Below are 27,954 nucleotides of genomic sequence, written 5' to 3'. Positions count from 1 at the left end.
GCTTTGTGTCCTCCTGTGTTGTACTACTACAGTAGTAATCCAATGCAAAGCATGCATCAGATACTCACCCACTTTTCAATACAATAAACCTCAAAAGGAACGTGTTCAGTTAATAGACATAATGCATTATGATTGTTTTTTAATATTAGCTTGAATGAGATGTATAACTCAAATAGTCTTTTTAATTGAAAAGTATCAGTTGAAAGTATTTTGGCAACCATATTGCCCCTGGCTGCAGTGATAGATCAGAAGAGGAGCATCGAGGGTTTCATCTCTGCCTGATTCCCACAGTCATTGTTTGCACAGAGAGGTAAAGTTTACTGATTGATCCAAATGTGTCATCAGTAGGCTTTCAATGAGGATCATTGACATTATTCTGGGCCAGGTGACATCTATATATGCTAGATTAATGTTTTACTATTTCCCGGAATGCATATAATGTTCTCTCTCAAATGACATATTCTCAAGTTACATATTCTGAACATTTTTATAAGCCAAGCCAAGATCTACTGTAACACTATCCTTTTTGGCCAGTATTTTTAATTTGAAAGTTTATTTAATTTTCAGTCAGTAATAGGGCCTCGGGGAACTTCAGGTGATGGCGTCACAATGGTGGTATGATTTATGTGTTTCTCGACAGTACTTGGTGAGAAATAATCCGCATGATAGCTTTACAATCGAGCACGTGGACTGAAAGACTCACGATGGACTTAGACCGTGCCGGTCAGCCGTCCATGTGACTCTGTGGTCACCTGACGCCCACCTCCTCCAGGCCAAAGCCCCAGATTTAATTCCAGTAAGGGGAGGGACACGGAGACTTACGAGTCTTTTCATACACCCACAATCCGCCCCCGAGCGTTACTGCTCATACGACTTGATCAACGAATATCAAAACAAAACTGACTTAGAATTGCCTGTGTGAGTCTAGGTTGGCATCACAAGGCACTAGTTTGGTGTTTTTATATTTGGTCAGAATCAGGACACATTGTGCTCTGCTGTAGATCCAGACATCCATCCTGTTCTTCTCAGCCAGTTTTAGTTGTTTTCAGTCACCCCACTGCAATCATACTACTGAAATGAAAAGGAAAGTCAATCATTCACCCATTTTCGCTTCAGCATCATTAATATACCTAGTAGATCCTTTGTATGTTTGAGCCTGTAAGACTTTCCTGTGTTCTGGGCCTGACCAACAACGAAGAATGGAGTTCTGAAATGTAGGAGTATGTTTATGACTGGATTTACAAGGCAAATGTAGGCAGAAATCATAAAGTGCTGTAAGAAGAGCTGTTTACAGGTGTAAAACTGAAGATAAGCCGTCCAATGAGCTGCAGAAATTACCAGGAAAGTCCCTGCCGATTCCTCTGAAGGCGATTGGCATCCCAGCTGGTCACACGTCAGAAAAACACCCCGTGTTTCCTGCATTTGGCTCGAGCCTTTGAAGTTAATCATTCGGAAAAAGGCCTTTTCAAATATTAACTGAATCACCACTGGTTCTGTGCAGCAGAACAGCAGTTCATTGCATGCATTGAAAATATATACATTGTTTCACACCGAAATTCCGGCTAAAGAAATATAATTTTCATATAATCCTATCATGATGAATTACACATAGACAAGCAAAAACTATTAATGGAGAAGTGTTATCAAATGCATTCACTTTGTTTGCTATAAATCTAGTACGGGCGTTTTATTGTGTGAAGTCCTACCATTTCAGTACTCAGTTACAATTCAGTTGCAAAGTTGCATCAGACATTTTAAATATAGTCTTTGTTAAATCTGCTTATGTATAAGTTTTCAAATTAAAGAACAATCAGGAACTTTTGATAATCTACAAACATCACTGCAAATCACTTGTGTTGAGTTAATCCTGCTGTTGGAAACCACGTTTATTTTTGAAAGTCTTAGAAAAGGTTGTGTAAAAAGGGTAAGTATAATAAGATAAAGCTTCAACCTACACCTTTTATCAGTCAATATGTATGCATGTCTGCGATGGGCTGGCCCCCCATCCAGGGTTGTTCCCTGCCTCGTGTCCATTGCTTCTGGGATAGGCTCCGGACCCCCCGTGACCCAGTAGGATAAGCGGTTTGGAAAATGGATGGATGGATGTATACATGTTTATGTGTGTGTGACTGAAATGAAAATTTTTATTCATTTCAAATTCAAAGCTAGGCCAATGTATGCTAGGCTTTACCAAAAAAAATATTTTCTTGCTGATAAGACACTGTAGGAAAACACTTAAGTCAAACAAAAATACTATACATATGAGCGCATACCCAATCTGCCTGGTCTAATTCTGAGACTTCTCATTGGCTGGTGTCATGAGAAGAGGGTGGAGTCTAACTATCACACCACTATGTATATATAAATGACAGGGTGGGGTCTTGATAAGTGACACTTTATGGAATGACTACATTGTGACACTGAACCGCCCAGCTTGCTACTCACATAGACAGTGGATTAACTATGGTAATGAGTAACAAATACAGCCTGGATGTCAGGAGAGGACAGGAAAGCTGATAAACTGTTACACAGTCACAAAGAAATTACAGTAATTTCACCTTAATATAGCTAAATCCATCCTCCCAATACAGGAAAGCAACATTTCTCAGTTTTGCAAATGGATAAAACTTAAATTAATTAAAAATTCTTGTTAGATATACCCGCAAATACATGTTGTAGAAAGACTCCAATGAGAAACAGGTTCCACTTGGATCAACGGACCAATGACAAATGTGGGTGGTGGGGGGAGGAGGGGGCAGTGACCAATTAGCTACAGGAGATGCCTCTGCTGATGCTTCAGAGCATTTCAAGACTCTCCGTAACTGAACATTCACTCCTTTATCATAATTAGAGTATGGCAAGTAATTTCGAAATTAAAATAATAAAATCACATTAAGTCTTTTGTACAAACAGAATGCCAAATGAACGTACACTGTCCCCTAGTGGTTGGGTTTGGAAAAAACAATTACATCGGTCATCTACAGCTGGGCTCTTCAAATCTGGTCTTCAATTCCAAATCCCGGCTTCGTTTTCAGTTCTCCCGGGTAGTTAGTTTAATAATGATTGATTATGATTGGCCACAGAGACTTCACACCTGACTCACAGGTAAAGGGAGGCTGGAAAATGAGCAGTGCTCTCATTCTCAAGTAATTCTGTTCAAGGGTAGTATGATTTAATCAAAAAATTTCACGTTAAGCAGATAGTTAAAAAATTAGAGAAATTTAGTCACAATGTTATTTAAAAAAAAATACACGAGCTAAAATAGTTTTCTTTGAAGGAATGGGCCACAATAAGTCTAAAGCTTAGATGACGATCCAGTTCACATTTAAGCAAAAATTGACGTGTAAATTCAGATAATTTTAAGAACTCTTTTCTGCAAATGATGCAATGACTGCAAGTTATCTGAAAAACCACATACCGCACTAAACCTTGCATTTTGCCTATTATACAGAACACGCTATAGCCAGTTAAATTATTCAGTCACATTTCAATCACTCGATGTGGTTAACGTGTGACAGACGACTGCCAGGAAACTAAAAATAAAACCTTTACTATGTGTTATTTACGAATCATACGCTTATCATATAACAGCACAGCATGTAATATGCCAGACAGATAAGCAAATGTGCAAGGACACGGTGTTCCGCCTTCCCGTGTTATTTTGACATTTGTCACTACTACCGTGAAGGGAAATGAATGAACTGTTCTTTAAACAGAGGGTTCGTCAAATAGCCCGCCTTCGCTTACCTAAATCTCATTGGTGGACTCGTATAGTCATCACCGCCACACGCCACACTGTCTCCGCCCCCATGGGGAAATACTCGATCCGATTGGTGGAGAACTTCCTCTTGTCTCTTTTTAAGATAATGATTGGGTTTAACCCCTAACTGGTTTCTCAGCGCGCAAATTAAACTTTTTTTAAAAAAAAAAAGTCAGTCCTCTAAGCGAGAAAATTACATTTATGTTCTGTTTGGCTTTAAGAAATATCTATACAGAACAGCTAGGACTTAACAGGAATTCGACACTAGTGGTTGAAGCGCAGGAACTGAAAAACCTGTCCCGGCGGTCGTGTTTACGGTTTTTGTAAGCGGTTTATCGCCGGCGCTCATTCAGCTAATATAAGTTACTTTGTGGCTGAGTTCCGTAAAACTGCGAAGACTTCATCTAAGACGCGTAATATTCCATAAAATCGTCAACCAACTAAATTGCCAAGATGCTCCAAAGCGAAAACGGGATAGTCTTAAAACTTCAATTTTCCTTACCGGGGTTTTTGGCCCACAGTGTGAGTTAGCTTTTGCACCTTTATTTTTTATTTTTCTTGGGACAACGAAGTCATTAGACATGATCCTTACCGACGGGGATTCTGGCAATAATTTGACGTCTGCTGCGGCGAAGGGAGATGTGACTGCCGTGAAAAGAATGCTGGAAGAAGATGGAGTTCATCCTGATACAGTTAATGAATTCGGCAGAACCGCTCTGCAGGTAAACCTGCCTCTGAATAAATTGATAAGAAAAGATTAACTTTATTGATCCCAGGGGTAAATAATAGTGCGTACAGCAGTAAAGGTCGTAAACTGCAGATTAACCAATATGTAGTACAAAACAAGGCAAAGTGCAGGCAAGTAAACAAATGGCATAGTGTAAACAAATTGTATGACGTATTTTCTGCATGTGTTCATTGAATTATCCCTTTGCATAAAGGTTACCGCATTTTTAGTTAAAAAAGCAATGCACCAGTAGGTTCGTATTGAAAGTGCGAAGATTTAAGTTCATGTTCTGCTTTCCTTTGGAGAGCAGGTGATGATGATGGGCAGTAGGAGTGTGGCTCAGCTTCTGCTTGAGCATGGCGCCAACGCCACCGTGCAGGACCAGCAGGGCATCACCCCGGCGCACGACGCCGCTCGGACCGGCTTCACTGACACTTTGAGTGTTCTGGTGCAATTCGGGGCCTCAGTCAATGTGCCCGACCACAGCGGCGCGCTGCCCATCCACGTCGCCATCCGGGAGGGTCACACGGCCGCCGTGGATTTCTTAGCCCCGCGTTCGGACCTGGGCCACCGTGACCACAGCGGCAACACGGCGCTGGACCTGGCACGGGCTCGATCTCCGGATGTGGTGGCGATACTGGAGCGTCATTTGGACTCCAGGCTGACCTAGTTCCCCTGACATATTGGTCAGCCATTTGTGCCACACACACTTTAAAATGTGTTTAAAGGCAAAATAAACGTCACAATGTCATTTTAAAAAGTCAATAAAGCGGAAAGCTACTGATTAGATATTGTTATGATTAATATCCATTACAAATGTATTGGTTTTAACTCGTTTTAATATATCTATTTTCATTGCCATGTTTTTGAAATGAAATATTTGCCTTTAAGATGTGTGATTCATAGAAAATGTGATTTTTTACTTTATTGTAATGCCTAATTATTTATTTGAATTATTTATTAATCGATGTATATTTGTTAAACTACGTATTTATAAGTTTTGTATGATAAATGTTATAGTTGGATCCTTGTAAAGTGTTTATTTTAAGCTTTGTGAAAAACGAATTATTTACCTAACAACTTTTAAAACTTCCAGTTTTTGGCCTTGTGTGTAGCTATGTGGTTTGAATTGAAATAGCCCTGCAAATATCCCATCGGTTGTTTAAAGATACCATGAGAATGTAATAAATGATCTGAACCCGGTCCATAATGTACGTTATGTAACAGCTATATAAAATTATATACACAAACAAAACGGTATTATGTACAAACTGACAAATGATTCGCATAGTTTTACTTTTTAAACATTAGTCTGCTAATACAAAATAATAGTGCTGGGGTGTAAAGATGTAAAAATTGCCTAGGGAAGACAATCCGACTACTGCTTTTTAAAAAATTGCTTTAAGAGTAGAATGCTAAATGTTATAGGCGATAGCTCCTGAATACCGACAAATGAATCTAAACCACTAATTACGATTGTTGTTGCAAAATTAATCATTTTAACTTCATCATTATTTGCTTGTCTCCTGCAGTTCTCACTTTGACCACAAGGTGGAAACCAAACAAGGACCTACAGTGGTTCTACAAAATGGTGTCTGTTACATCTTTTATGTATTTTATAAACTAAATTATCAGCTTTCATGACTTCTGGAAATCTCTCATATTCAGAATTGTGAGCCCTTTCTCAGTTTACTCACAACCAAACTCCCGGCTCCGGTAACTCTCTAACCTCTGACCTTTAACCCCAGACGCCGTGGACACGTGGTGTAGTTGTTTCCATGTGGGTTGAGTTTACTGTTTTAGTTCTGTAAATTCGCCTTGCTATCAAATATTAGAAGTAGCAGCTGCAGTCAAAGTATGCCGGGAGAAGCGGAGTTAAAGATAAATGAGAAGTTCGCGCAGAAGTACGAACGTTACCGGCAGAAAGAGGAGTTGCAGCGGTGTAAGTGTGTGCAGTCTAAGCGTCCTCGCTAACGTCGCAGCCGTATGTTTTTTTGTATTTTACTTAAACACGATAGATACGTAGATTTGGGGCATTTTGTTTCTCATAAAAATAAGACATATTCACGAGAAGCTTGTATCGATATAATACTGCAACAACACATTCTGTGTACGATTTCGATTTGTGACTCTTAATTTTTAGCTCCGATTATCTACATTCTTTAGAATTTAATAAACGAATCTGTCAAGATCCAGCACAAATTTCAGACAGCTAAGCCACGAGTTTCTTCGCCTTTTTATTGTCAGATAGAAGGCGCACGTGAGATTTCACCATATTTGTAGTTCTGGTGCCAGATGTTTACCTATAATTTTTTCCCTTTGTGAACCTTTCAGTGTTTAGTTTTAAACCATTCCTCCATAATGTCACCATCACGTAATGATAATGTTGCAATATTTTATTTAAATATATTGAAGTGAAAGATCGCTATGGAGATCAGGAGGATGACGGCCAATCCGATTCTTCCGAGTCCGATTCTGATGACGACAGCGAAGTGGTTTGTCATTCTAATTGTTTATACATGTTACTTATCATATTCTGCGGCTGTGATTGGTAGTGATATGGTTAAATTTACAAATATGAAATTGTTGGCGTATTACTTTTTACAACCAGTCTTTCTAATCAGTTGATGGCGTGTAGGTTCATACATACCTCTTATTGCAGGAACTTGACCGCAACATTGAAAAGGATTTTTACAGAACCCTCTCTTTGCTGAAAAAGAAGGACCCCAAGATTTATCAACAGGATGTTGCATTTTATACATCAGAAGGTAGTTAGAATCATCATCACTGTTATAATGATTGGTTACCCAACTGAAATTTTGGTATTTAAAGCTTCCTGTCAGGTGGACCCATCAATTTCGCATGTAATATAAGGATCTGTGGGCCATCCAACTGCCCTCAAGTACAACTGGAAGCATTTCTATTAAGTTTAGATAAACGTGTGTCATTCTTTTTTCCCGATTCAGATTCCTCTGCTGTCCCCCAGCCATCAACATCGAAGAGGAGTGAGAAGCCGATGTTCCTTAAGGATTACGAACGCAAAGTCATCTTGGAGAAGGGGGGGTGAGCGAATGCTTCTGCATCTGGGTCACATCATTCAATTGGAACGGCACATGTTTTTCATAGTCACACCTCCACGTTTTTTACCCATTCACGTATTTTCAGTAAATATGAGGATGACGACGACGAGAGTGACGAAGAAGAGGTCTCAAAGAGGATGGAGGTATTACAGTACTCTTCCACCACTAATAAAATTAACTGCGACTGATGATGTTGTACAAGACACTTTTTTTCATAAAGAGGATTACCGGCTGTTTGTGCTTCTGCAACAGAGAGCTGCTTCACCCAGTTACATCCAGGAGCAGAGGGAGTTGAAGGAAAGGTGAGATTTAGACATCAGTTCTTAAAATATTGTAAAGGTATTGTGTTTTTGTAGAGATGACCACGGAGAACAATGCACGAGATCCAGGGAATGTTTGTGGCACTTACCGATGGCAGTAACCATTGTCTTTCTCACTCCGTTATCATATTATTTTTTTTTTGCCCCCTCACACCAAAGCTTCCGGAAGTTGATTCATGACAGTGATGAGGACAGCAGCGAAGGGGAAGGATGCTCGCAGCTCTTGATGCGGAGGAACAAAACTCAAGAAGAAAAGGTGAGGGACAAGCGGGTTCTGTCCACTGAATGTCAGAACCGGTCCTAGATAGGGTTACGCTTTGTACACAGTACCAGTCAATTTTTTGCCCGCCACAGGTCTCATTTTACAAACTGCAGATGTTTTATTCTTCGAAGGTTGAGTGAACAACTATAAATGAAAATATCAGTCAACGTGGAAAGAGTACGTCGCAGTGCATGTGTGACATCCTGCTAACTGGCTGTGTGGTGATGGCGGAGTTAAATTGTAGGCTGTTTCACCCCATGAAACAGAGCAGTATGTAATGTCCCTTGTAGAAAGAAGGTCTCAAATGCTGGTAATGGAGGCTGCTTTGATGAATGAAAGATATGACATTATCTTGCTAATAAAGGTACTCAAAAGATGAATATATTGTAAATTTATTTGTTAGCAGTAAGAATATTGAGTGTGTTTTAGTAAATGTTAAGTGAGGAACATGCAAATGTAGAAAGTCTCAGCTTGTGCAGAACTTTTGACTAGTAGTGTGCGAGTTTGCTTATTTGCTTGTTGATCTTTTTTTAATGTGATGTTATTGGGTTTGGGTTTGTGCGGAAACAACTTGTAGGATAAAGAGGAGGCGGATTATGTGGAGTGGCTGAAGGGACAGGCAGAGCTGGAGGCGGCTGAGGAGGTGCAGGACATGGTGAGTCATCTGCTGTGTATTGGGGAGGGGAGCCTTTGAGGGGACTGGTTGGGGTTTTAAAGAGGCCGATGACTGATTTCACCATGGGGCTTTGGTGTTGAGACAGAAATACCTGAAGGAGTACTGGAATGACCCCGAGCTGGATGAGAAGGAAAAGTTCTTGCGAGACTACATCCTCCATAAGGGCTACCTGGAGGAAGATGAGGAGCAGTAAGCTAAACTTGTTCCTGCATACAATCGGGCAAAAATTTTGGTCACAGTAGGATTCTGCTCAAGGAAATATTTAGCTGGAGCGTTATTGGTATTTATATTCAAAATACATCATCGCTTCAGCATGTATTTAAGCTGCCTGTCCCTGTAAACCTGCAGGATCCCCACGTATGACGAGGTGGTGCAGGACGAGGTGGAGGACTCGGCGGAGGAAGGCGACTCTTTCCTGGAGCGGCAGGAGGACTTCGAGAGGCGCTACAACTTCCGCTTCGAAGAGCCGGATGCCCAAGAAGTGAGCCACCTACCGCCCCCTAGTGGTACAGGGTGGGATGTGCAGGTAACTTAATGATTTGCCTCTGTGTCCCCTACCCAGATCAAGACGTACCCCCGTGTTATCGCCACTTCTGTCCGCAGCAAGGATGAGAGGAGAAAACACAAGAGGGAGGAGGTGAAGGAGAGGAAGAAGAAGGTGAGATACTCATCCCATTAAGTAACTCGCGCGTCTGCCTGTCAGTGTGCTGGTCTTCGTATTCGTGTCCAGTGCCGGTTTTCTGACCTCGGTCTCTCTACGGCGCCGCAGGAGAAAGAGCAGAAGCGGGAGCAGCTGAAGCAGCTGAAGAATCTGAAGCGGAACGAGATCATGGAGAAGCTGCGCAAGCTGCAGGAGCTGACGGGAAATGCGCAGCTGGCCTTCAGTCAGACGGACCTGGAGGGCGATTTCAACCCCGAGCAGCACGATCAGCTCATGCAGGTGGGAGACGCGGGGGGAGGCGGACGGGTGGTGGCCAAGGCGAGCTCTCAGCCTCCTGTGCTTTGCCCTAAAGAATATAACTATTGCTGTTACTCTGTTTAATACATGATGGGTATAAAGCCTCTTGATAAGTATAACTGGTGAATGCTGGATCAGAAGGAGAGCAAACCTCGTCTTCAGCTGCTGTTCTTTTGTTCTCTCTCCTTTTGCACAGAAATTCTTTGGCGAGGAGTATTATGATGTAGAAGAGGAGATAAAACCTGAGTTTGAGGAAGAAGATATGGATGGTAAGTAATGCAGAACGTGTAAAACTGAAAAGTACAAAGTGATGTGCGTGTGTGTGTGTCTATGTGTATGTATAAAGTGCTTGTATGCATGTGTGTGTGTGTGTGGGGGGGGGGCAGGATGACGCTCTTACCATTCTCCTGTAACCACCTCAGAGCACTGGAACTGGGATACCTGGACAGGGGAAAGGGGTGAAGTAGAGGATGAAGAGGGAGATGAAGAGGGAGCTGAGGGTTACCAACCTCACTGTGAAGACACAGACTTTGTCGTAAGATTCTCCGTTTGCCCAGCTTGCATTTTTAATATCTGTACATCGCTGCTTCCCTCCCCGTAGAAGTGGGATTTTGATATTATTTCGATTAAGAACTATTGCCTGTCAGATTGCATGCAGGCGACTTACCGTGACCTTACACCTTACACAGATGGACGCGGACTATGACCCCAGCCAGCAGTCGGCTTCCAAGAAGAAGAAACGGAAAAAAGAGAAGGCAGAGAGCAAGAGAAGTCAGATGACCAAGGCAGACGCCCCCTTGATGGGGAAGAAGAAGAAGAAATCTCACTTTGGCAGCATCCTCACGCAGAGCAAGCCCGTCTTCGACCCCCGTAAGTCTGCCGGCCTGTGGAGCTCCCATATGATCTAGGAGATGCACCATGAAGGGGAAACTCAACAACCCTCCATCAGATTCAAAGAACTAATTAGGTGTAGCTTCCATAGCAAGCAGAACTGACCATGAGAAGAGCACATCGCAGAATGCCATCTGTAAACGTCTGGTGTTCAGAATTATTTTAGACAATTAGAGATGTTGGAATGGGAGGTATGACTTTGAAAGCCACTTTGAGTGGAATTACTTGGGCTACGGATCACTGCCAGAAATAGATACTCTGTCACGAAGGCCATATCCATTGCTAGTCGGTTACATACGGCTTGTGGGAGTCGTATGTAATAGATGTTTCCACACAAACACAAAAATGTTCTGAGGGCAGAAACAAACATGATTGGTTCAGAGAGAGAACCAATCAGATTATAGAGGAGGTGGGTCCAAGCAACTAGAGGAGGCAGGACTAAGACATTTAAGACACCAATCTCTGAACCAAACATTTTTTGTTCTGCCCTCAGAACATTTTTTGCATAAGTAGAACTCCCATAAGCTTGCGTACATGTGGCCAATCTATCAAGTAGTGGTCAGGGGTTGGATTTAATATTTCATAGACTTGCTTGAATGTATGATGACCTCTAGTATCATACTGTCATACCTGTTTGCACATCATAATGCTTGAGCTTTGGGTTGTAGAGGAGAAGACTTTTGAGCAGTACTTAGACGAGTATTACCAACTGGACTATGAAGACATCATTGATGACCTGCCCTGCAGGTTTCGCTACCGGCAGGTCATCCCAAACGACTTTGGCCTGACCACAGAGGAGGTGAGACCGATGCTTTAGGACCTTGCAGGGAGTGAAGGCAGATCACTGTGCAGCGCTGTAGCACTGATGAGCGGAAGTATAGTCTGACCTGGTATTGCCCACTTATAGGCTTTGACCAGGACCTGAAGACTGTAATCTTCTCTCTGAGCCGACATTCTGCACATAAATTAGCTCATCTGCAGCTGATTACATTCCCATTGTGTGTTGACTTGGTATTTACAAACTGCAAGCTTCTAATAATTTTACTACTGATAAATGTAACGACTTGCAAGTGCACCAAGATAGATGTAGGGGAAGACGGTAGGTCTTCAGGATGACGGTAGGTCTTCAGGATGACGGTAGGTCTTCAGGAAGACAGTAGGTCTTCAGGTTACAAATCTAAACTCTTCATTTCACTGTCTCATGTCCTTTATTTAAAATACCCCGCCCTCCCTCTGCTCTGCAGGTCCTGGGTTCTGACGACAAGGAGCTGAATCGCTGGTGTTCGCTGAAGAAGACGTGCATGTTCAGGTGGCGGCAGTTCTGTGGTTCAGCCTCAGCCCGAGGGCTTCAGGTGCAGCAGAAAGGCACTGACACGTTTCCCTTTCCCTGCCTCAGGTCCGAAAGGGAGGAGCTCTGTGATGTGAAAAACTACAAGATCAAGGCCCAGAATGACAAGAAGAAGAAGGATATCTTGAGCTCCCTTTTCAAGGAGTATGTATAAAACAGAGAATTTATTACAGTACTGACTGTATTATATTTTAATGTTGCATTGAGCTTATATCTGCAAACTTTTTAACAGTGAGAATGAAGCTGAGGAACAACTGAAGGGAAAAGCTAAGGTGGGGAAGAAGAGGAGAGATCGGCTGAGGAAGGCGGATGGCGCAAGGGAGGAGGAGGATATCAGCAAGGAGGACGCCACGCCTGTTCAGGAGCCAGTGGCAGTCCAAGCTGAAGGAGATGTTCTCAAAACACTGATAGACACAGGAGGTGAAGACAGTGAAGGGGACGAGTTCCTGGTACCTAAGAAGAAGACGAAAATGGAGGAGAGTACTGAGGGTGCTAGTGAGATTAAACCAGGGCACTCTGCTGAGAAGCCACAATGGCTCAAGAAGAAGCACAGGCACCCGGGTGGACGCCTGTTGTTGGGGTCCTTCAGGGTGAAGGTGGGTGGCAAGGAGTTCAGTGGGCAGAGACTTAAGGCCTATGGGCTAAACCCCAAAAGGCTGAGATACAAGCAGCTCAGCAGACAAAAGCGAAAAGCTGAGGGCAAAAAGATGGAAAAACATAAGGAATGAATGTCTGGGTGGCTGGATTGCTGTTTTTTTTTTGCCTGCCCTCCTGAGGGGGGGGGGTCAAGCCATCAGTCTGTCTCCCAATGAGCTTCATTCTTCTTTCATTATATGAAGAACATAAGAACTTCTCCCCCGAAGCCCTAACCCCAGTACACAATTCAGCTATATCAAAGCAGAAGTGCTCTACATTTAGTCAAAAGGGTTTTTCTTAATTCCTGTGTTCTGTCAATGATAGAACGAAGTTTTTCACCCTCAAGGTTTACAGGTTTATTCTTGTCATGTAGCCTTGCTTGGCTCTAAATGGGTGACTTTAAAGGACACGTCGAACAATAAGCATTTTGTTAATATTTGTTACATTTTTGTAGTTGGCATGTTGTCTTTATTAAATTCTATGATAATTCAAGAAAATATTTGATGATCCCATATAATGATATAATGGTTCTGTATTAGTATTTTATTACTGGGAATGTACAGCATTAAATAAAATTTTTAAAAAATCTTAGATTTGACGTGATGCATTTAACTTGTATTCAAAGGAGATCTACAAAGTAAGTTATATTATACCCCTTTGCAATGCTGATTACTTCGCTGCTCTGTCACTTAATGGCACAACAGACAGCACCGTGCTGGGATTGCTGCCATAAGGTGTCCCAGGCCCGGCTCTTGTATCCACTCTGGCAGTTAGGATGTCGTGACTGTGATCAGAAGGTTACAGGTTCTAATTCCCTGATCCAGGGAAGGGCCAAGTCTGCTTTCTCATTTGTATATCTTGATTGTAAACAGTTGAGTGGTTTGAGGAAACCCCTGCATGCACACATGCACAAAGCCCCAGCAGCCAAGGTAAATAAGCACACAAACGCCAACCTGATTTTATGGAAACACAATAGACGGTTAGTATTTTTTTTCTCCACTTAATTTGGATTAAGGACATCAACATTTTTTGGTAAATGGGTGGGTCTTAAAGTGTTGCTCTTCTGTTTTTTTACACGTATTACCGCGGGGAATAATTAAAATAAAGACTGCTATAAGAGAGGGTGTTTGTTAATTAAATTCATGGTTCGTCCCACACCCTGGACATGTCACGTAGTTTTCTTCTCGTTTGAATGTTAACAGCAGCAGGTGTCTGTCATAACGATAACGAAATCCCAGCAATCAGCTGTGTATTAGCGCCCCCTACGGTAATATGATCGTAAAGCAAGGGGCCGCGTAAAATAAGAAAAACGCTTTAGGTAGCCAGTACAAGTGCCTGGATAATAATTTTTTATACGAGACAATGGAGATTTATTAATATTAAAAGAATAAAATATGATGTATACGTATAAAATATGTATGCGGGATAATCATACACATTATTGTTATTAATATATAGGTTACAACGATGAAGTTTTGAAGTGCGTATTTTAGGACCCCGTGGTCCTTCGAAGGCGGGTAAACGGAACGAATTTGAATTTCACTATCAGGTAGAGTCGGTTATGTTAAATGTTGTAAAATGTTCCATTTGTTATGCGTTACAGCTGTTTAGGTCGTCAGTTGCTGAGTTCCGAATTGTATCTGAATACTAACAGGGAGCCGCCTGTTTTCTGAGAGCGGACGCTGTCATGGTGTCGCTGGATAAGGGACTGCAGCACTTGGAGGAGACCGGGGAGGATCTGGTGAGCATCATCAAGAGCAGCAATGCCGAGAGCATCGCGCGGGCCGTGGTCGAGAAGCGCCAGCAACTCTTCGACCTCCTCATCAACACCAGGAAAACCACCTCCCAGCTTTTAAATGGTAATCATTTCGTTAAATTTATATCAAATCCCTGCTTTGGATATCTCCAGCTGACCTTGAGGCAGCATTCACTCAGAGCTCTCCTCCATGCTCTTAGATATGATGCGGACTGAGGAGCTGGTCGGGCAGAAGCTCCTGGACACGGAGGCTCGGAAGAGCGAGGCGGCGCGCGAGCTGGAGAGCCTGCAGCAGGAGCTGGAGCGCTACCAGGCCCGGAAGCACACCATGGAGGCCGAGCTGCAGTATCCTCTATGGAGGGTAGCCAGGCTGGGTCAGATCAGCATCTGTGACGTGGCAATCAGAGACACTTAAGGGCTTCATCTGGAGACCGTAACAGTGCTAATGTAACGCTAACATGGTGCATCATAACGGTAGGAAGACCATTTAAGGTTAATACTGAACTGAGACTAGTTACTCCGGTATTTTCAGCAATACGTCCATGTATTTTTTTTTACTTGACCCGCTACCCCACTTTTTTGGCTAATTAATACCTGTGAGATATTAATACACTGAGTTATTTAATGAATTAAGTTAATTGAGCTAGTGGTGACATTTAATAAATACATGGAACGGCTGAGGTGGAAGAAGAAATTCTTTTCTTTTATTGTGTTAATGTTCTAATGTTAGTGTTTTTTTTCCTGAACAAATAAATACTACCCAGATAAATCGCTTTAAACATTTTCTTTGACTGCCTAAGACTTTTGCACTGTGCTGTATTCTTGTCACTTCATCGCTGGGTTTGGCCCGATTTTGTGTACCGACTCCCTTGACTACACCATCAGATTTCTGCAGGGGGAGCTGGAGAGCTTGCAGAACTCAGAGGTGGAGATCGAGGCCCTGCAGCAGGAGGTGGATGAAGACACCACAGAGGTCATACCTTCAGCCATGTACGAAGATGCTGTAATTATGCCACTCCTGCCCTCTAGAGCCGTGTGTGTGTGTGTGTGTGTGTGTGGGGGTGGGGGTGGGGGTGGGGGTGTGGGGGGGGTGTATTTACCACACTGTGGGGACTAAGCTAAGCTTATGGGGAATTCTCAGGTCCCCACAAAATAAACCTCAATTTTAATATGAATACAATCAAAAAGCTAAAAAAAATGCCAAAAGGCAAAGAGGAGTGGTGGCTCTGAGGCTAGGGATCTGTGCCAACAACTGGAAGGTTGCTGGTTCAAATCCCATGAATGCCTGGAGTGATTCTACTCCATTGGGCCCTTAAGGAAGGCCCTTAACCTGCAATTGCTTCGTCCTGGGTATGATGTTAATGCCCATAGAATATGTGTAAGGGTTATGCCCATAGAAATGGAGAGTCCCCACAATGATGGGGAATATACAGGGGTTGGATAATGAAACTGACACGCAGTTTTAGAGCACAAGTTCTTAGTATGATGTAGGGCCTCCTTTTGCAGCCAGTATAGCATCAGTTCATCTCGGGAATGACAGACACAAGTGCTGCACAGTGGCCAGAAGGCTTGTGAGCTATTCCTCTTGCAGAACAGCGGCCAGGTCACTATGTGATGCTAGTGGAGGAAAATGTTTCCTGACTCACTCCTGTAAAACACCCCGAAGTAGCTCAGTAATATTCAGACCTGGTGACTCTGCAGGCTGTGGGAGATGTTCTTCATTTTCATGTTTATCAAACCGGCAGTTTTGCTGTGTGTACTGGAGCATTATCCTGACACACGGCACCATCTTCAGGGTACAATGTTTGAACCATTGGGTTAGGGGTGTCAAACTCCAGTACTGGGGGGCCGGAGCCCTCTACTTTTTTTGGGTTTCCTGTCGTTTAACACAGCCTATTCAACTCCTTGCAATCCTTGTACTAATTACCACACAGCTCTTCAGCTGAAAAATTTGTGTTGGAACAAGGAAAGAGCCACTTCGGGGCTTCTCCACACTCCTACAACTTGTCCTCTTTTGAACTTTGATATGTCTCCCATTATGTTGTGTGGATTTGCAATATTTTATGTACAGTTGTGCTATTGCTCTTCTAATTCAACCTTCACACTCAGGGAAGACTGGCCACCAGGCTGCGCATATATAAGCATGAAACCTCAAACACTACTGGCCAGGTGTTTGTTTCATTGTCCAGCCCGTGTGTGTGGGGAGGTCAGACACTCGTCCACCTGCTTGCTTGTCTTTCATAACTTCATGATTGTGCCATAACATGTCTGAGAAATCACTGTTGACACTGATCCCATTTCTACACAATACTGTTATTTTGGTCACTTGAAGCTTTATACCTGCTCAGCAATGCTGCCTCTTGTGGATTAAATGTGACTTTACGCTTCTCACTGGAACAGTTCATGTGATCAGAGGCCAGAGCGCTGTGGGCACCTTATACCTTTTGCTGCAGTCATTCAGGCGAAGGGCTTTTTTCTCATGGATGGAACAGAATGGTTATTTGGCTTTAAGACTGTAGTCTGTCATCACCCTTCGTAGCTGTTTACGTAGCTGCTTTCGTAGACAGGAGTCTTCTGTCTTGGCAGATACCTGGCTCAGCTGTACCACAAGGTGACCAAGATAAAGTGGGAGTATGGCACTGAGCCCGGCATTCTCAAAGGAGGTATTGTGCGTCGCTCTTTAAACCTCCCTGGGCACAGGGGTCTCAGTGGAATAATATTTGGGAGAGATGCATACAAGTGGGTCCTTTAACCCCGCCTCTTCCCACAGTGCACTATGGCGATGACCTCGCCACTCCCATCAATATCGACACCACCAGCCAATCAAAAGTTGCCATCAGCAGCTACCTCTGGAGTTTTGTCAGCACAGAGTGGTAGAGGCACAACGGCTGCTTTCACTTTTTAACTGTTTGTTTCTGTTTTGTCTATTTCTGTTCTTTTAATCTAAATAAACATATTTATGAATTACTGGACCGTGGAGGTGTCTTTTCTTTTGGCTGAACAAATATTGTTTTTGGACAATAGAATGTATTGCTTTTTTTCTATGATGTAGCATAAATGATTGTGAACATAGCCCAATATAATTATACCTAGAAGATCATGATGTCAAATAAATACAAGATGGTTTGGCAACTTACGATGGCGTGAGAGAAAATGCCATCATGACCAAATCCCATTTACATGTGTAAGAGATTTTGTTTCTGTGATAAGAATAGGAATTACTATCACAGTTCTGGTTTAAGTTCACTGCTCTTCAGAAAACCACATGTCTGCCTTCAGACTCGAAGTTTATGTCCAAAATATAAACTAGGTGCAAGTCACTAATGATAATTTAATTTTTTTTTTATAATTGCTGCTGTTTGACTGATGATCTCAGTTTTAGCTTTAGTTGTATGGTGCTTTTGGACCAGAACAAGCCAATGCTGACAGTGACGAAAATGTTCTGTGGTACAATAGGACGGAACTTTGAGAGGTCCCACAGCCCGAAAAGGGCAACTCACTCTGAACATAGCAATATCTACACTGCAAAAACAAGCAACGTATTCATTACTGACAAGGGCAGAAGGGTGTAGGCTTGTCGAAATGTTTAAAAACTTGAATAAAAGTTTTCAGTCTAGATATGAAAGCTGTAAGTGAGTTTGAATGTCACACATCTGTGTGAAGAAGCGCTTTGGTGACAGTTGTGACAGTTTAACTTTAGGAATTAGTAGGTAACCTTGTCCTTGTGAACAAAGTGCTTGAGAGGGGTTATAATGGACTGAGAAATAATTTATACTCAATGCAGAACTGAAGAGGAATCCAGTAACAGGGATACAGGAATGACAGTACAAGAGTAATATATAAATCTGTTTATAGACTGAAGTGCAGCCAAAGAACACAGCATAACATTAATCCTATCTTGAAGTAAACCGGGTTAATTTGAACATTGCATCATTCCTCTTTAAAATGCGGGGTGGGACCAAATTTAGATTATTCCTTGTATTTGTTCCAATTACTACAACGTCTGCGCAGCTGTCAGATAGTCTTGAAAGTTTCTTAAATTGGCTTCCTGAATTCTACCACAAGGGGGCACCAGAATGTAAATTTTATGGTTTTTGTCGTTGTTCTTCTGGTTGTTCTTATTGGAATAATACCGTCTTAGTCATGTAGCCTATGCAACGCGAAGGGGTCTAGTGGCTGCAGAAATTCCATCGTTAAGAGACCAGTAAGTGTTTTTGTGCACGATGTGCAAATACTGGAAAATGCCGCTGGCTGATACAGTGATTTCATGATACTTTCGAAGCAATTTCTAACATCTAACTTTATTTTGTCGCTATTGCGTAGTCGTCAATACCACTAGATATTTTTCTGATCAGAAGATCCTTCGCAACTAGTGTAGACCAATAAACTGACTTTAAAGCCTCACTTATTTGCATAATGGAATTCCCGAACATGACTATTTGAAAAATGTAACGCCGGACGAAACATAGATTGTGCATTATGTCATTTATCAGTTTTAATAAACTGAGTTTATCGCATATACACGAAAAAGTACGTGGGTACTGTCACGGACCAAACCTAAGTCGGCTTTTAAAGAAGCCAGCTTTGCTTTGGCAGACCTGGGCCATTTTTTTTACCTGCCGTTTCATGTAGTGTATTTTTGAAGTGATTATGAACTAGAAAATAAAAGCAGGGTTCGCATGAAATGACAGAAGCTCAGCATCTATTACTGATAACTTTAGAATATAATGATTTTTTTGGATATGTTGGGAGGTGTGTGATATTCAGGTTTTGCCTTTTCTTTGAACAAAATCAGTTAAAGCCTCTCTGTTCATATGTCTGTTCACTCCCAAATATTATGTCCACTATTTGGCTGGCATTTAGAAAATGTTTAGGATTTCTATAGTTTATTTTTAGTAAAATGCACTGTTCATTTTATGCGTATCTTCAAATTATCCTTACAAAAAAGGGTTATGCATTTAGTCATTTCATTATACCATAGTAATTCTGTGCGGGATGCCACCAGTGAATCCGTGTGAATTAGAACTTATTTTCCATAAATTGATCATTCTTTAGTATGACTGTAGGTCTCTGATTTTCTCTGCCGGCACCGCCTAGCTGCGGTAAAGCGGAGGAAAGTTTCGCATCTCTTGAAGGTATGAGAACGGGCTCTGTTGGTGCGATTTGGTGGCTTTTTAATGCGAGAAGCTGTATTTGTATTTTTGCTGATACACTTCGTGGGCGTCGCGGCCGCACTTTTTGTAGCGAGGCGCGTGGCACCAGTCGGCCAGCGCGAGGCAGCCTGTGTGTTTAACGCGTCGCAACCTGCGGTTTTGGTGTAACTGGGTGTCGATAGGGAGGGGAAACCCGTATGCAATTGATTGCAGAAATTCGGGGTAATTTACGATAACCTTCACCTCATCAAGCAGCCAGAAATAAACTGCTTCTCATGCTTATAGCCGTCATATTTTAGTGTGCCTTATTTTCATCTTAATGCAATATGTATTTTCCGAGTGTACACTTGAAAACTGGACCATCAACAACATTTTACTGAAAATTGCTGGTAGGCCTATGTATACAGACCTAGCATATATATTTTTGTCCGGGATTAGGAAGTAGGTCTATTTCGTTTATTTTTCAATGCATAGGCTTCCACAGACAACTACAATATACACAGAACTTATGGACAGCTACAAAGATTTGGTTCCATTCCGATCTGCAAACAGGTCCTGCTTCGAAACGGACATATGTCAGAGCCGGATAATCGCACTGACATTTAGGTGTGAGAATGAAACTGGAAGATGCATGTGCGGCTGTGATGGTCACCATGTCATTAAGTACTGTACTTTCCCGTGGCACCCACAACTCACAACAGGTACCGCGGAGCTGCGGGGTACAGCCGCTTTTAATTTATGTTCCCATGCATTTATGCATTACTTATATATTTTTTTAAAATTTAGGTTGTATGTGCGAGTTGTCGTAAGCCACGTGTTGTGAGTCTGTTGGCTATTTTTAGTCCACAAGTATGCTAGCAGTAACATTCACTTTCTCTTGCTCGTAATTATACTTAAAACGCTAGTAAGTTAGAAAAAAAGTATACATTATTACCTTGAAACTACATTCTGCGTGTAAAATGATAAGACAAATAAATGTATTAATTGATAATAAATTGACTCAGACATTAGCATGACAAAGTCAACAAAATGAGCTGTTTAAGAAAGAAAACAAATTAAAACATAAACACTTGACACGTTCTCAAATGGATTGTTGAATTTCAGTGATTATAAATTAGGGTAAATTTTGTCATGATTAATCTTAATCCAAAGCAGTCGTGGTGCACATGAATAAAAAAGACAAGAACAGGAAAATATTTTGTAAATATTTTACTATGAAAATAATATATTATGAACGAAGAGATAAAACTTTTATTTACACAGTTATAAGCGTTATCTAGTTGTATTCATACACAGGTATCCGGAACCTGGAATCCCACATTATATATCTCGCTAAAAATATTCAGACGGAGTACAACTGTAATTCATTTTTGTGTCACACAGCCAAACATAAAGACTCAAACCGTTGGTGATTTTGATCTATCCATTTTTTCAGCATCTTTTTTCCCTCAGACCAGAAAAATACTTTTTTCTAAAACCATTTAGCGGTTTGTCCCGTACTTTCGAATATATTTCATCCCCTCCCAGTTCGGCAAAATGTACGGTGGGGAACCCCCCACGCCTCTCGTGAAGTTTTAATTGTGTGGGACGAGGGAGGGGGGCTGGTTTTCGTGTCCTGTGTTTCGTCTGGGGACCGAGTCTGACATCTTAGAATCGGTCCTGGCACAAACCGCTACCAAATTCAGTGTAATGCAATAAAAGATCAAACTTTGATTCAAGGGCTGATGACGCCGCTCCTTGTACAAGTGCATGGAAATTTGTGTACGTTTATGACTAATTTAAATCAGAAAATACGGGTGTGCCTCCTCTACTTTGCTATGTGTGAAGTTGCTGCAGTGTTAAAACAGGCTAATTATTGCTTTATTGATCTTGGTCGTTTCCTTTCCTTCATGGGTGAATGATTTTGTTTATTCGTCTTTCAACCCTGTCCATTGTTATAATAGAATGTAAAGCTGCTGTTTTCCCTTTTCCCTAATTTCAGGGTCTGCGGGATCAGAAAAGCTCAGCACAGTCAGAAAAGGACCAAAATGAATCGACGCCCAGCTGTATGAGGCCAAAGTGACTTTTTCACAGTGCGCGATAATTTTATTTGTTCACTCGGCGCTTAGTTATGTGTCAAGTGCAGAGGCGTTTCTAGCTTTTGAAAAGATCAGGGGCTGTCAGGCTTGCTTATGGCTTGACTTTTTGTTTTTTGCAAAAAAGATTAGCCTCAGGTTTGAAATGCTTGGGGCTGTAGCCCCAGGTGACCGGAACCTAATGATGCCCATGGTCCAGTGTCCCGCTTTTAATACACTGAAGTTTAATCACGGCAGGTACACTGTTCATTTCTTTAAAAACATCCATGCAGTTAGTTATTCAGTTTTCTGTGAGTCACTCCAGCAAATAATTTATAACAAAAAGTATGTGGCTGATCCCCCTTCCCTGTCTCGAATTCCTACCTCATGTCCCAGTACATTTGAATCCACTGGGGGCCCAGATCACGGGTGTAGGTTTGGTTTCAATGCTGGAAGGAACCAAATCAGCCCCAGCCCTAAACACACATGGTCCTCTAACATGTCCTTACTGTCCATACCCATATCTACGCCCTTGGACCAGACTCACGATTTGGGTTGGGGGTCCTTCACTGGGGATGTGTAGATGTTGCCTGTGGAGACAGTGGTGTCCAAGCCCCCCTGCTGGTGAGAGGTCATCTCCATTTTACTGGTGCTGCACTCGAATAAGGGGAGGGCGATTTTCTTGATGCGGCCCTCCTTGGTGACGAGGCAGCGAGTGCAGAGGAGGCGCACGATGGCTCTCCGCATGTCCCTGCTGGTGAGCGTGTAGATGATGGGGTTGAGCAGTGAGTTCACCATGGCGAGGCCCAGGAAGTAGTCCGCCTTGAAGAGGATGCCGCACTGGCGCGCCTGGCAGCACACGTCCAGCAGCAGCAGCACGAAGAGTGGAAGCCAGCAGGCGATGAAGACGCCCAGCACGATGGTCACTGTCTTCAGCAGTGCCATGCACTTGCGTGATTTGCGGGCCTGGCCGGCGCGGAGGGCACCCAGCCGCTGCGTGTTGGCGCGCACGATGCGGAAGATGTGGGCGTACAGTGCCGTGATGGCCAGGAGCACCGTGCTGAACACGGTGATGCAGAAGAGGATGTAGCTTTTGGCGTAGAGCGGTAGCACTGTGGAGCAGCTGTCCAGACTGCCTATGCAGTTCCACCCGATTATGGGGAACACCCCCAGGAACACGGAGAGCAGCCAGCTGGCTCCGATCAGAGCAAACATGCGCCCCCTCTTGGTGCCCTGGTACGGCTTCATCTTGACCATGGTGACATGCCGCTCGATGGCGATGGCCAAGAGGCTGACGATGGAGGCGGCGAGGGTGATGAAGACGCCGCCCTCGCGAAGGAACCACAACACCGGGGTCAGTCTGAGCGTCTTGGCACCCGAAAGAATGATGTTGACCATGTAGGTGAACCCTGCCAGCAGGTCGGAGAACGTCAGATTGCCCAACAGGTAGTACATGGGCACATGGAACTTCTTGTTCTTCCAAATGGTGACTAAAACGATGGTGTTCTCTAGCACAATCAGCAGGCAGATGATCAGAAACGAAATCGCTTCGGGCTTCAGGCCATCTCGGTACTTGTCGTTGCTGAGCTTGCCGGTGAAATTGTAATGTTCCATGATGACAGAGTTGTTGTGGTACTCACGGAACATGCGGAAGAGGTACCCAGCTGGAAGATTTTTGGATAAGACTGGAGGGGGGTCAGTACAGTAGGTGGGGCGGGTGAAAGCCATTGCACAGTATGGGGCTGAACCCTGTTATTTACGTGAAAATTGTTTTCCCACTAGTTCTGGTCATCGTCACATAATCAGCGATTGTTCCATCATAAATCCACCCGCAGTTTCCACACAATTTCCAGATGTCCGTTTTATAGACTTCAGCATGGGGACAGAAATATGATTCGGACGAAGCCGGACAGATCCATGCCAAGATGCATCGCCTGTCCGCTTGCTTGAATTGTAGACGGGCTTCTATTGTCCACCAGAGGGCTGAAGTCCACCGAATTAAGAAAGATGCAAAATTTTTAAAACAGACTTCTAAACAAGTTACATGTTAATATACAACTCTTTCGTTTCCTTTAATGAACGAGTAGGCCTATTCTATCATGAAATTAAATCGCCCTTTTAATAAATTCAGGATTTCGATCATTTCATCTTAATGACTTAACAGCATTCAGCAAAATCGTTTAACATTTTTTCCCCCGGATTATTTTAAAAGTAATTCGTTTCATATACGGTAATGTAAAAAATAATTTAAACCTTCTGAACCAGCGGCGACTTTAAATTTAAACATTTACCATTTATTTCCTGTGATTTAAATGGTGCTTAAATTTGGAAATTAAGTACTGTTAGGCTCGGAGTCTCTATTTGGCTCGGAGTCTTTATTCCATGTAATTACAGGAATCTTAAATTTTTGTATTTTATTAAGAGAATATATTTCGTATATATTACAATACATTACTTTCTAGCACAGTATTTGACATTGCACTAAACTTTTTAAAGCGATAAAAATATTGCATGCCTAAACAAATTCTTCTGTTCCAGATGTTTTTTTTTCTTATTCTGTGTCAGTTAATGGACAAATTGGAACAAAGTTCTCTTTGGAAGCGGTAAATGTTTCCCTAGAAGTTTCAATTTGAAACATTGACATGAGATGCCATTCCATAAAAATAAGAAATACGTTCCTTCAATTTCGCTGCACAATAAACAGCATAGCTTATCGGAGCAATGTTATCGTTTGTTAATGCATTCTTAATCTAAGCTCATGCTAAACTTGCTTGAGTACATCAGTGTCGTTGAGCTCCAGTGCGCACGGCGACAATGCGCAGTCGTAAAAGAAAACATCGTCCGTCCTAAATGTGTTATTCAGATAAAGGTGATACATACCTTTCACGATCTGAAAAAGTGTTTCATGTCCAGAGCAGACGTTTTTCAAAAGTTGCACAAAAAGGTCGCAGAGGAACTGAATTGGCATTACAGAAGACCGAGGCAGGACTAGACTTGAAGTGGGCAGGTCTTCCATCTCCTGTCTCCCGCCCCCTGTCGAATGAGACCGCCCGGCCGCACTTCAGCGGACCCTCTAAGATGCTGTTATTCTCCGGGCCTATTTCGTTAATAGAGATGATGTGAACGATTTTAAAGGATATTACACTTGACTGGGATATGGCTGTTTTCTAAGTGCATCGAGCCCCAAAGTGCTAGTGAGCTAAACTAAGGACCTCTTAAACAATAATAATGCACGAGTTTTGTGGGGCTGTACATAGGCAGAGAATGTGTGCCGTGAGATGTCACACGATTTTGGGCAAGAAAGAGCATCATGCAGCGAGCCGTGCGCTTCTTTTGTCTCCTAAAGACAATACTTTCATTTTATTGTTTCTTGTCACTTCCCGCAGCTTCTTATAATTTTGACAGTAATACTTATTTCACGCTGTGGTTGTTCTGTCAGTATCTGAGAAGTTACTGGTTAATTTTTTTTTCTACTGTAGAATGTCTGAACTTTGCATAATTTGGAAGTTTTGCTTGCTTAAAGAATGTAAAAGACTGAATGAATGTCATGTTTTTTTTAAATCCTTTTTGATTTTTGCGTTTCGCTTTATGTTTATTACAGTGAGAGACTGCATATAGACATGCAGTGTGCGTGTTTGTGTGTGTTGATATGACCTAATACCTTGTAAGGAAGTTGTGTAACTGGAGGCATAGATTCTTTCCTATGAAACAGGAAATACTGTCATTGTGTCTTCCAGGGACAGGGATATCCTACAGAAGTATCTTAAGGCACCAGACTGGGTGGTGGTGGACACTGGGATGTGTGTCCAGTTAAGGGGAAGAACACAGTGTTCTGTAGCTTCACAAAGTTCACAACCTCCAACCTCACCAGCCCCTTTGCCATCACTTTCCAGAAAAAAAACGTTAAAATATGACAGTGCAGGATGGATGCAGACAGTCTGTAGGACAGACTGCTCATGCAGTCATGATGAGTCACCAGCACTGCATCACTGCGAGCTGGCCAGAGCTGGACATTAAGCTCTGCTGGGGCACAGCCCCCCCCCCCCCCCCCCCCCCCCCCACACACACACACACATTACCCAGTGGTTTTTGAAAGCTGAATGTGAGATTGTACTGGGCCACATACCCCAGTAAAAAAAATATTCCTAATTTTAGTCTACAGAACTTGAGATGGTTTGACAAAACAAAGGTGTCTCTCTCTTTCTATTCTCTGCCCTGGCTGAGACTACCTCCTAAGTCAGCGTTTCCTTTTGAGATGTGATTCAGAGCCTTGACATTGAGGCCACCTTCTGCCCTTTAAGGTCCCGTGCTGTGGGCGTTAAAGCTGATCTTATTTTTAGATGTTTTCTGGATATGGAGAGAAGCAGGTTAAAAGGCTTCTCACGATGTCTTATCTGCCTCGCATTGTGCCCTGTGGTACGATGGGTAGATGTGGCTGCAGATTAGCTTAATAATGAGTTTTTTTAAAGAGTGCAAAAGGCCAAATGGAGAAGTTATTTTTTAAAACTGATGGGGCTGCATGCTTTGTGAGCGCACCAGCTACAACAGACACTCTACCTATTTGTTGTAAGAGTCACTTATGGGCTTCCTGCGAAACGGAGCCATGCGCTGTTTTATAGTCCGAGAGATTTTCATTTATTCACTTACTCACTCATTAACTCAGTGAGCAGAAGCCCCTTCCCCCAATTTTCCACCGTAGATATTTCGTACCTGCAGTCGGAATGCCACTGGCTAAATTTCTAATTGTGATGTATAGAACCCTGTCAACGTTTAATCTGTTCCTGCATTAGCTCACAGCGGCACAGAACCGACTAAGACTAAGCGCTTCTACAAAAGAACAATTTACGTTTAGATTTGAGCAGGTTTATGGTGCAGACTCTACACTTCCACACGTAAACTCTAAGCACTTTCATTTTTATTGCTAATCGCGTTGTTTATTTATTTTTATAATAAAAGCCCATGTGATTTGGTCCGTCTATCTTCCAACCGCTTATGCAGTACAGGGCTGAAAGTTTGTGGCTGCGTTTGTGTTCAGTTGCAGAATAAGCTTCTACAGCGCATGATGTCAGGCCAATGCAGTGCGGACGGATTTGTTGGTAAACCTTTTGTGAGGCGCTAACATTTCCACACCTATGCATACAATGAAAGCAACTTTTCTGAGGACAGAAAAAAAGTACCGATCGCTTGTTTGCTGTTCTGATTTATGTAGAAAAAAATTGCATAATATGAACATAACGATTAGTCGTATGAACATAACGATTTGTGCAGAGTCTCGGTGTCTTATTTCAATACATCTTCATTGTTTAATTCTTTGCCTATTAAAAAAAATATATAAGTAGCTCAACTAGCGCCATCTCAGGATCGACATCTTAGAAAATGATCTCATGGGCTGTTCTCTCTTGCCTTGTATATCTCCCCAAACATCGGCACAGTTTATAGCATTAGTTGGTATTGAGGTTGTACACATTACACAGTCTCGTGACAATAGGATCCAGTTTAGTAAACAGGCGATAAGCTTCTGTTTTGCCTTCCACCCTAAGTCTAAGACTAAATGATCCTATGTGGACTCTTAAGATTCTGTGCTGTGTTTCTGTGAAATGGTCTCTATAGAAAGATACTGCTTAGTGAACAGGGGTTTTGCGCATTGTTGAGATTCTCTGCATCGTGGTTCAAATGCTATGTTTCAGCGGTATTTTTATAACGTGTATAAAAAAAAGACTTTTTTTCGATATGGTAAATGTGGTGAATATATGTCAGTACGAGTTACGGAAACTCGATCCTGGCCACTTTGTTGTCCTTGTAAGTGTGTGGTGCCGTACAGTCATCTTTGGGATAAAGGAGTATTAGAAGATTGTGCGCGAACAATACTGTTAACTGGCTGCTCCGTAGGGACACTTAAGCGGAGACCGGAATACGGGGATGCGTTCTCTCCAAGCGACATGTTATTTAATAGCCAGGCTATCAGTTCGTCAAAAAAGCCAGATAATCAGTTATTAAGAGGCCTTTTGTTATCTGTCTTCCTGTTTCTCCCTACATTCAATGTTCATGATGTCGAGAGGGCAAGACCCCCCCCCCCCCGCACCCCCCATCCTCAGAGGTTGCCAAATGAGCTGGTTTTGAAGCTTTGCTCTGTTTTGTTAATTATCAAAGTAACTATACATGGGGTTCAATTCACCACTCCTGGTCTCCCAGTATTCAGTCACATGCTGATTAACATGTTTTCCCAGTTTGAGGGTTTGGAAGAACATCACCATACACCTCTGCTGTAGTACTTTTTACACTGGAAAGTGTTTAAAATCACAAGCCATTGAAAAAAGCAAATAATATTGCTGT

The 27,954-nt window shown here is 42.5% G+C and overlaps 4 protein-coding genes, 1 long non-coding RNA gene and 1 other non-coding gene across 7 annotated transcripts; 4 read left to right on the top strand and 2 right to left on the bottom strand.

Annotated features, from left to right (window-relative positions):
- Positions 1–78: 78 nt before the first annotated feature.
- On the bottom strand, positions 79–4,491 carry LOC125717496 (uncharacterized). The gene is made up of 3 exons (XR_007384550.1): positions 4,353–4,491; positions 1,339–1,433; positions 79–1,071 (listed from the first exon to the last, which is right to left on the bottom strand). It is a non-coding gene; the product is annotated as an uncharacterized LOC125717496 (long non-coding RNA).
- Positions 3,852–6,131, top strand: LOC125717495 (cyclin-dependent kinase 4 inhibitor D-like). Its single transcript, XM_048990497.1, has 2 exons — positions 3,852–4,482; positions 4,798–6,131. Exons 1-2 carry the CDS (start codon positions 4,342–4,344, stop codon positions 5,155–5,157), a joined length of 501 nt encoding a protein of 166 aa, XP_048846454.1. The 5' UTR covers positions 3,852–4,341; the 3' UTR covers positions 5,158–6,131.
- A 77-nt stretch (positions 6,132–6,208) lies between these two features.
- Positions 6,209–13,249, top strand: kri1 (KRI1 homolog). The gene is made up of 19 exons (XM_048990493.1): positions 6,209–6,429; positions 6,903–6,982; positions 7,150–7,255; positions 7,454–7,550; positions 7,653–7,710; positions 7,820–7,869; positions 8,047–8,143; positions 8,727–8,804; positions 8,911–9,014; positions 9,174–9,306; positions 9,388–9,483; positions 9,595–9,765; positions 9,980–10,052; positions 10,206–10,318; positions 10,473–10,653; positions 11,343–11,473; positions 11,919–11,983; positions 12,071–12,166; positions 12,255–13,249. The coding sequence occupies exons 1-19, from the start codon at positions 6,345–6,347 to the stop codon at positions 12,748–12,750; spliced, it is 2,310 nt and encodes a 769-aa protein (XP_048846450.1). The 5' UTR covers positions 6,209–6,344; the 3' UTR covers positions 12,751–13,249.
- Positions 11,532–11,624, top strand: LOC125718541 (Z30 small nucleolar RNA). Its single transcript, XR_007384843.1, has one exon. It is a non-coding gene; the product is annotated as a Z30 small nucleolar RNA (small nucleolar RNA).
- A 726-nt stretch (positions 13,250–13,975) lies between the features above and the next one.
- On the top strand, positions 13,976–17,381 carry spc24 (SPC24 component of NDC80 kinetochore complex). 2 transcript variants are annotated; one of them, XM_048990496.1, is made up of 6 exons: positions 13,976–14,207; positions 14,313–14,517; positions 14,615–14,759; positions 15,300–15,417; positions 17,001–17,077; positions 17,185–17,381. In XM_048990496.1, exons 2-5 carry the CDS (start codon positions 14,346–14,348, stop codon positions 17,055–17,057), a joined length of 492 nt encoding a protein of 163 aa, XP_048846453.1. In that variant the 5' UTR covers positions 13,976–14,207; positions 14,313–14,345; the 3' UTR covers positions 17,058–17,077; positions 17,185–17,381. The 2 variants fall into 2 exon arrangements, with proteins under 2 accessions (XP_048846453.1, XP_048846452.1); XM_048990495.1 differs by having other exon boundaries at positions 13,981–14,207; positions 15,300–15,404.
- Positions 17,382–20,761: 3,380 nt separating this feature from the next.
- On the bottom strand, positions 20,762–24,642 carry LOC125718326 (sphingosine 1-phosphate receptor 1-like). The gene is made up of 2 exons (XM_048992103.1): positions 24,502–24,642; positions 20,762–23,604 (listed from the first exon to the last, which is right to left on the bottom strand). The coding sequence occupies exon 2, from the start codon at positions 23,347–23,349 to the stop codon at positions 22,165–22,167; it is 1,185 nt and encodes a 394-aa protein (XP_048848060.1). The 5' UTR covers positions 23,350–23,604; positions 24,502–24,642; the 3' UTR covers positions 20,762–22,164.
- Positions 24,643–27,954: the final 3,312 nt, after the last annotated feature.

This window comes from Brienomyrus brachyistius, chromosome 22 (genome assembly GCF_023856365.1).
Source record: "Brienomyrus brachyistius isolate T26 chromosome 22, BBRACH_0.4, whole genome shotgun sequence".
Lineage (NCBI taxonomy): Eukaryota > Metazoa > Chordata > Actinopteri > Osteoglossiformes > Mormyridae > Brienomyrus > Brienomyrus brachyistius.
This window is presented reverse-complemented; position numbering and strand designations above follow the sequence as displayed.